The 9,590-nt window shown below is 42.1% G+C and overlaps 1 protein-coding gene and 1 long non-coding RNA gene across 3 annotated transcripts in view; both read left to right on the forward strand.

Moving 5' to 3' along the window:
* The first annotated feature begins 7,637 nt into the window (after positions 1–7,637).
* LOC134087016 (uncharacterized) overlaps positions 7,638–9,590 on the forward strand; it is a 31,951-nt gene continuing 29,998 nt past the window's right edge. The window contains exon 1 of the mRNA XM_062540217.1: positions 7,638–7,726. Within this exon, the coding sequence (XP_062396201.1) occupies positions 7,672–7,726 (55 nt within the window). The 5' untranslated portion in view covers positions 7,638–7,671. The remainder of the gene's footprint in view (positions 7,727–9,590) is intronic.
* LOC134088255 (uncharacterized) overlaps positions 8,853–9,590 on the forward strand; it is a 1,153-nt gene continuing 415 nt past the window's right edge. The window contains exons 1-2 of one of the 2 annotated variants that reach the window (XR_009939927.1): positions 8,853–9,280; positions 9,572–9,590. The exon at positions 9,572–9,590 is cut by the window's right edge and continues 68 nt beyond it. This is a non-coding gene — a long non-coding RNA (uncharacterized LOC134088255). The remainder of the gene's footprint in view (positions 9,281–9,571) is intronic. The other variant, XR_009939926.1, reaches the window with a different exon arrangement.

A 9,590-nucleotide genomic window follows, 5' to 3' on the forward strand; every position in this document is an offset into this window, starting at 1 on the left:
CATCATGACCCCCCTACATTCACCGTAGTGACCATATATAGGCCTTCCTCCAAGATGCTCGATACCCATAATGCACCACGCCACAGCCACCGGTGCCACACTGCGCACCTAAGCACACCTACACCCCCCCCCCCCCCCCCGCTCCGAGGCTCTCTCTTTTTTGACCACATGTGTGTTTGCATCCCTGGTGGTTACTGTTGCCTATTTCTATGGTTACCGCTGGGCTCTGCGCAAAAGACCATTCACTTACAGCGTGCCGTGGTCAAAGTTCAACATATCTCAACTTTGACCGCGGTACGCGCAACAGCGGCAAAGTGCCCCAGGCGCTTCGCTGAGCGCAGCGGTAGACCCGTTTCTGCGCTCTCATTAAAAGTAATGGGTTTCATAGTGCATGCCGCGTGCAATGTGATGGGGCCTTCAGTGGGTGCCTCCTCTCTCCTCATTTCCAAGATCCGGACCCCAGGGTGTCTTGTTTTCAGGTGCCGGTGTAAATTAGCAGCCGACCCCCCTTTAAAGGAGATATTGGCCTTGCCGATTGTACAAGTACCTATTGGACCTTCTGTTGACTGACTCAAATAAGTTCATATGGCACTCTTTTGACGTCCTGTCATGTTAGCTATTGCTAATGGCTATGTTAGATAGATAGATAGATAGATAGATAGATACTTTATTGATCCCCAAGGGATGTTGCAGTGAAGGTCTCCTCCATCTCCTGCATCTCTCTCTCTGTCTCTCTCTTTCTCTCCTCCAGCAGCTCCCTCAACTCACTCAGTCCAGTGCCTGCAACTTTTTGTTTGAGAGGAGCAGCAGAGGTTGGGGAGACCACAGAACCCCCCTGGCTGGATGAGGCGATCAGGCAAGGCGGACTTATTGATGGCCTCCTGCCGATTGCCTCGTCCATGGTGGAATACCACTTCCAGGATGCCACTGTCGCCTCTCCACCCTCTGTGCTCACTCCAGATGGGGGAGACTGTAGTTCCTATGAAACATTCACAAGTAGTATGATTTTCACCACACTTTCACGCTGTGTAACGCACATAGCTGTACATATCTGTCTACGTGTTTCATACTGATATTATATTGCACATATTTGTACATGTCGCTGATACATTGTTTATAGTACAAAACCATATTTAAATCCACTTTAACAGATGCATTTGCATTTGTACTCTGCACAAGGACAATGGAGTTTAATCTGATTTAATCTGAAATCTAATTCTTCCAGGGGGAAAAATATTAGTTATATAATACACATAACCCTGTTAAATTACACACATCTTAATTTCTTCATCATTTCATTTTTAGACACCTTCCCTCCTAAGGAGGATTCCTGAATGACAAGTCTGCAGGGGAAACAACCATAAAAAACAAAAACTATTAGTGGACACATCAGACATCACTTAACATTTGTGACCCTTCAAAGCGAAATCAGTTGCTTTGCGCACAACGTTATTTTGAGAAAATCCACAATAAACAAACTTCCCGGTTAAAATGTTTCACGGAAAAACATACGCTTTCGACTGTTAAACCCGACAAAGATTCAACACATTTGCAGTCATTCCCGCTGTCCACGCCACTTAAAAAAGTGAATTCTCCTCTTCTGGCATATCGTGACAGGAGAACCATATCAACTTTGAATGTGGTTATCTTAGCGATAGTTTGTGTAATACCCTCGATATACATATCGTTGGAAAGCTTATTTTATGACCATTCATGTGTTAATTTTACCGAAGCGACTGGTTTCGCTTTGCAGGGTCAGATTTTGCTAGCAAGGCATTTAGCTTAATTGAATGCACCTCAGACAAACATCGTGATGCTTGGAGCCACATTTCCTGACATTACAGTATTACTTTGTTACTGCAGTTTCAAAACACAAATATATTTGTACGTACTCGAAACCTTTGACTGTGCCGTTTCTTTTCCCGGTGAAAAGATCCTCCTCCGTCTGCCACTTGATCGGTCTTCTTGTATCCTTGTCCGTCCCTGCGGCATCGGGGGGAAAAACAACTCCGGTCGGATTACAACACTAACGTTAACAGGTAGGCTAATCGTGTTCTTAGCAGGAATGCACATGATATTACCCTCGATACGCACAGCACAGTACAGCACAGCACAGCAGAGCAGAGCACAGCACAGCACAACTGTCTCTACAATAACAAATTTACCTCAACTCACTTTACAGCATTATTACAAACAATAATCAGTGTCAGAACTCCAAAATAACGCTAGCTTTACATACTATTGCCTGACCAATCATCACATTTAACGTACAACGAGATACTGAAGAACATTTATCTGAATTAATTTCTTCTCCCAATTTTTGAAATAGCCAACATTTAAACTCAACATTTCTCCTAATATACTTACATTTGTAAACATTAGCAGCAGCAGTCGCTCTCGCCTCATCAGCAATTTTGTCTTATTTGATTTGATTTTCTCGGCGGCTCGTCTTCTTTTGTATACTGTGGCGGTAGTAGGCAATCCGGGTACTTTTCGCCAAGTAGTCACTGCCTACTAAGCATTCGGACGCACGACTACTGTGACCTACTGCGTCTCGCCTACTACTGTATATAGTACGTTAGTATGGGTATTTGGATGCAGCCATAGTGATTGTCAAGGTTTTTTCAAGGTTTGGTCAATGATTCCCGGGACACCGCAACACGGGGTACATTAAACTTGGTGGGCATGTAGCCCCAGTAGACTTTTACGGAAAATATTCGTTAAGTCCCCGGGGGCCACTCCACCCCTGCGCTGCCCCCCCCAAAAATAATTTTTTCCTAATTAACTACCTGAACCGTGGCACCGAGAATGACAAAATGTTTATGGGGTGGTGGTCTCAAGAGCCCACATCAACTTACCTTCCAGTACCAGTCATTTGTGATTTGCACCCCCAAGATAAAAAATGAAAATGCAATATTATATTGCTTCAATTAACCCTATCTTTGGATGAGTTATGAACAGCACCAAAGTTCATGTGTATTCTGACATCCTCTGGGATTATGCCAAGTTGAATTTCATAAAATAAATGAATTCATGTGTACATTTAGTGACTACACCCGCTCAGACACACACACATATCTACACATACAGTATAGTAGACAGGCAGGCATACGCACCAACACACACACATACACACACACACACACACACACACACACACACACAAATGTACACAAACACATGCATAAACACGCCCACACGCATGGACACACACACACACACCATTACCCACAGACATACACACACTCAAAAATATACACACAGAGACACATAAAACACGAGCAGGCAAGTAGACACACACACACACACCATTATCCCCACTACACACACTCACAGCGAAAACTCACAGACAGAGAAACACTCATACACAAAAGCACACGGTCATTTACATACAGTTCACTAAGGTTGCAGTAAAGGATGGAGTAGACGATGGAAACAAAAGCGGGATAACTCGCTTTACATCCGCTGTTCTCTCATACTGTTATGGGTAGATGTGTTGAGACGGGTTGAGCAATAGGTGGAACACTCTCAGGAGGACTCAGGAGGATTTGGATAAGATTGGGTTTTTTATTTTCCCCAAAATAAGGCCCTTAGGCTATATAATAGTCAAATAATAACAAAAGCAATGATGACAAAGGTAAATAAAAGAAAAGGAAAACTGTTTCAATAAAGAAAATAAATTGACATAATAGCCAAAAAATGTAGGTACTAATTTTGTCTAGACAATTCTCAAAATGACTGCACACTAGTCAATGTTACAAGAGCTACAAGACGACATGTCTCACCCTCACTAGCTCTCCCGAACCACTGAAACAGGTTGGCTTAAGTTAGGCCCAAGTGTGCCCCTACAATTGGGTCATACCATTGTACTCGACAATACAGGGGATGCTCAAGTAACAATAAATAAGCTAAATACAGCTATAAAGACATTCCAAAATATCTAAAAACATTACAGACAATATTTAAACACTGGCACTATAAGAATGCATAACATTCATTCAATTTACAGCCCATAAATATCACATTTACAAAACCGGGGTTCATTTCCGGTGAACCCGGAAGTCGCATCACTGATAAGCAGGAATTCAGACCAGGAAATCCCTTTCACAACAATCTGACGACGAGACGCTGAACGCCGGTGAGACAAACGTTATGCTCTTTTACTTACAAAGCTACAAGGTATTGAACTTAAATAAACACAACATTGATGTGACAAAACATGTTTGATGAGTGCTTATTGTAACGAAAAAGACAATGAATGTTAGTGAATGATAACGTGAAGACAATGTTTTGATGTGTCAAGGACCGCTTGGCTCTCAGCAGACCCGACATAAATGGGGAGACCACACCGTAGTGTTCAGTGTACAAATGATATTTATTTACAGAAGAAAAGTCAGTATATGATGTTTAAGCAAAAGTGTAATGTGATATGTTGTCTAGGGGTAACAATAAATATAACTAAACAAAAGCTAAACGCAGCGAAGACGGAGTTCCCCGCAAAGGGCTATTCGGTCGGAGAGGCTCTCTCCATGTTCTCCCCAACGGATCACGCCACCAAATGCGCCAAAGCAGAGAGCAGAGAGCAGCAGCAAGCAGCAAGCAGCAAGCAGAGAGAGAGAGGAGCCATCGAAACCCAGGCCTTATAGTCCAGCCCATTAACTCCTAGGCGCCACCCTTCCACTCAGCACCCTGCAGGACATAGAAATAGGGAACACGTAGAATGAAGGGGCGGAGCCCCAGCAAGAGTCAGACTCCTAAACAGTCCTAAGACCCAGGGTCTTAACAGATGGTAAAGGTGATTCTAAACGGTAAAGAGTTGTAATTGTTAATAGTAAGCCTGGCTAATTCACCGTTGTGTAGAGTGTTTTAGACGTCTGGAAAACAGCAACGGGAATTACAGAAATTGTGTGATGAATGACATGGTAATTACATAGTGGTAAACAGTGTGACAAACATACAACAAACATAAACGGACGTTAGCGCTCAGTCTAGCGATTAAGCAGCATTGCTGAGGTGGCGGAAGCTATGCGCCCCGTCACACATACATATACAGAAGTAATTTTCAGGCCCATTGAGAACTCTACTTTGACTTGTGTACAGTGCAGTAAGACTAAGACCAACCTCATTGACTCTTTTCTTTATAATTCTTGTACAATCAAAGTCATTGTCCTGTACCCTTCTTTGGCACTCTGGGCATGTTTCTGAAACACAGGAAACATTTTGATTTTGTATCATAGTTTATCACGACAAAACAAAAAATATTACTGCCTGAAACAATATGCAATACATCTGCAGCAACAAATACTGTATGTGTGGGTTGATTTACGATTACAAAAAAACAAGACTGTTGGTTGATTTTATAACAATATAGAAGTGGGGTGCCCAACAAGTGGATTGCAGAATGAGTTGCAGCACATGAAGTAGTGTGGAAGACTACATAGTACACTACCTTTACTTTTCTTGCCTTCTTTTCCCTTTGTCTGCTGGGTTGGATCTTCAAATACAACCAAAGAACATACCGGTCAGGACCTTGCCTGAGGCAAGATTAACTGCCAAATTCTAATGAATTTTGGCTTGTACAAAATATTAGCCTGACAAGCAAGACTGACATCATATGTATATTCTGGGATGGTCCACAAACCGGGCTCAGTACTAGCAGTTAAGAAAATCCCAAATCAAACTCCACCAAAGTCGATGCCAAACAGATATTGAAACGGCCACTATTATTTTACCACTGTTGACTGCACTGTCGTTATCTTGCTTAGTCCGCCCAGCAAAGATCATTGCAATGTAGACTAACCTGCTAAGCAAAAAAATGTCCTGCTGCTAGGTTGTGACTAGATTTCTAGGCTAACAAAATATATGATGCACAAATTATAAAGAATAATAATACAAGGTATATGACACACCCACATATTCTTGCTTAAAAATACACTGACAGTTGCAAATACTACGTTACGCCAGTTTTGTTGTAGGAGGGTCCAGGATTGGTGTCACGGGAGGGTCCTAGGTTGTTGTCGCGGGAGGGTCCATTTTTTTTGCAGGAGGGTCCAGGATTGGTGGCATGGTAGGGTCCAGTTTTTTTGCAGGAGGGTCCAGGTTTGTTGCAGGAGGGTCCACGTTTGTTGCAGGAGGGTCCTGGGTTGTTGTCACGGGAGGGTCCTGGGTTGTTGTCGCGGGACGGTCCAGTTTTGTCGCGGGCGGGTCCAGTTTTGTCACGGGAGGGTCCAGGGTTGTTGTCGCGGTAGGGTCCAGTTTTGTCTCGGGCAGGTCCAGTTTTGTCACAGGGGGTTGTTGTCGCAGGAGAGTTCGGACGAGGGTCCTGCTTGCTCAAAGGCCATGGCTTTCCTTTTGAAATGAACTGAAAAGCATAATAAGCATAATAACAATAAAGGCTATTATAATTACTACTGACAGTCTTTACACTAAAAAACCTTACCAAAATAAACCTTAGCTGCTATTTCACAGTACACTACTTTTTCAATGTCCACTGTTGAAACATCTTAGAGTTACATTTATATCTTTCTTTTTATATCTTGCTATTTTAGTACCAATTAAAAGTCTAAGCCTTAAGCTACTTGCACTTCAGAGATTAGGATATGTTCTTGTTGTGCCTGTGCACTTTAGTGTTTGTCCTGTCCAGTCCTGTATTGATGCTTCTCTATGCATGCGATAGTGAGAAACATAATTTCGATTCCTTTGTATGTCAAATAAATGTGAAGAAATTGACAAATAAAACTAACTTTGACTTTGAAAAAACGTACGCCTTAAAAACTAAATAAACAAGATCGGAACTTACTCTTTAGTACAGACCCAAAGCCTTTTGGATCTTCTCCACAAGGTCTTCCTCCAGGTCACTGTTGCCCGGCAGAAGCGCATCCACAGTCAAGGTTCCCCTGCCTTTTTTCCGCCAAAAGGAACATTGGAAGGTAGTCCAGTGCACACAGCTTGTCAAACTGAGGGATGTGGGAAAACACACAATATCTGAATTAGGTTACTGAACATTGTCATAGATATGTCATTTACGTATATTTAATTTATTATAGAAAGCATTTTGCTTTATTGCAGAGGTGGACAAGATCTGCCTGAATGGCCACATTCAGTATATCCTCTCTAATCCTCTTGGTGCTAATATCAAGCGAGTAGGCCTTACTCAGGTCATCTCTGGTCAGTGGTTCCAACGCTCCACTATTTTACTGCACTGAATAAGCGTATGCATCCGGAACACACCCTGGAGGTGCAACCAGTTGGAGAGCACACTTCGGCGACCCTTCAACATCAACCCGCCGACATGTCGCTTTCACTCCGGATGAGGGGATGTCCTTCCATTCTCTTGAGTGATCCCTCTCCAGCAGGTTTCATGAGAGCAGGTCTGCATCAATGTTGTTTCTGCCAGGGCAGTGCTGAATTTTAAACTCATAAGTTGCCAATGAGGCAAGCCACCTATGGGCTGTGGCGTTCAGCTTGGCAGATGTTAACCCTGTGAGCCCTAGGCTGTTTTGAGGGCATTTTAAGTTAGAATATCCTCACTCTTGACGCTACATCAGCGGTTATTACGCACACACCAAAATGAGGAAGAAGGTTGACCAGAAATGCTTTCCAGTGAAAATAGAAACAGTCGTTCTCTCACTTTTCTGTACATCGACTCGGATACACTCCTCACACACATTCATGGCTCTTCATCAGCTGGTGCTGTTCTTCCTCTTCCTCCACTGTGGACGCTCAGGTAAGAAGACTCATTTCTCACCTGATGGATGTTGGGTAGGATTATCGGTCGTGTGTAACTGTAGAAACTGAAAGCGATGAGTCTGACACGATTCCTCTGAGTTCCACATTCAGACGCATGCTTCCTCTGAATTCCACACTCACCCACAAGAAAAGAGAAATCCTCATCTCTTTCTTTTGCCCATGAGATGGATAAAAAAGTGGGATTTACACAGTTAAATGCCTCCATGAGATGAATTAAGAGTAATTTATGCTGCTTCTCCAGATTAAAAGTGAGATTTGCTCTTTGCATTATCTCAGTGCATGCCAACTCACTTGATATGTTGTCTAAAGGTCAATATCTTCCTTATGTGACTTGGCATGTGACTTGAGATACTTCCATCATACCATATCATTGACGATCATTTGTTCTATAATGCACTTCCATTGAAACGCATTGATTTTGACTTGACTTGATTTCCTCATTTCTGAGGTGATATGAAGTGATATCTAATATTCCCTTTGCATAGGCTTTTGGTATCCAATATAGAAGCAAAATGCAGCAATTATTTTGAAGCTGACTGTACCTATTGTTCAGATTTAGTTTTCTAGAAATATATGCAAATTATTGCATATTTAAGTAAAACTGGTCTCATTTGCATATCTAAACATCACATTTCAGAAAACTTGCAATACAAAAAATCTTTGCCTTAATGTGAGTAAACAACTGGGAAAGTTTCAATTTGATATCTATAGTTTAAAATTTTACCCATTTCACCTGTAGTAAATCCAGCCTGGTCTCACAGAATTCTGTGAAATGTACACGGACCCTTAACTAAAAATCTGTGCCAGTTTCACGGATTTGCCTTAAATTTTGTGTTGGGCTCACGGAATTAATTTCTATGTATGTTAATGGCAAGCAGCATCCGTGGTCCACCCACAGATTCCTTAACTGCATCGGAATCACTACAAATCCGTGGACGGACCACAGAGGTAACAACAGTGCAATTGAATGGCTTTTATTTCCGTGGTCACCTCACGGGTTGTTTCAAAACTTGCGCTCTCCAAATTGGCGTGGTTTAAACGTGGCCTGTAGGTTTATGGTAGCCTATTGTTTAGAAAGTAAATAAACTTCACTTTATTATATTTTTGTTGTTCACTTTGGCTGATCAGACGTCAACTCGACATTAAGTTTTCTGTTATGTATTGAAGTCGTTCTGATCTGCTGGCCACCGTAGTGATTAGGAATTGCACTATTCTAGTTTTGTTATATGCCGGCCACCGTAGTTAGGAAGTTCGAGGTTGTTCCTGACTGTAATGACACACGTTCGGAAAATAGATGCATTCTGGGAAGTGATGTGTTTCAATGTAGGCTACTCGTGTTTCCTTCACTCAGACATGTGTGCTGATTCTTTTCCAATTTTGAGCAAGGATATAAAATATGAAGACTGTACTTTTTCATTAAGATTGATATTTTTGCACAATGTGTTGTGCTACGCGTAACGCGTCATTGTATGCGACGGTCTAAGGAGCAGTCCTATGCGTCCACCCACCATGCGTCCACCTGTCCACCACTGTAAGTAGAACAGTCAAACAAGCAAGGGAAATTAGGCATTTAGACGTCCACAATGATGAAGTTATGGCAAAAAAAAAACAGAACAAAACAAATTGTCGTTGTTGACTCCGAACGCCACTGTAAACTGTAGCGGTTTAATTTACATCAATGCAAATAAATGCAAAGTAGCTTGCTCTGCTAGCTAGCTCGATTAGCTAACTCGCCCCTATTGATTTGGAGGTGTACTTTTGGCATTGCCAGATAACGTGTATGTTTATGAATGGATTTGAACTGAGTATTTTGTATTTGGAGATTATTTTTCTTTCAGAAA

Source organism: Sardina pilchardus, chromosome 7 (assembly GCF_963854185.1).
Source record: "Sardina pilchardus chromosome 7, fSarPil1.1, whole genome shotgun sequence".
Classification (NCBI taxonomy): Eukaryota; Metazoa; Chordata; class Actinopteri; order Clupeiformes; family Clupeidae; genus Sardina; species Sardina pilchardus.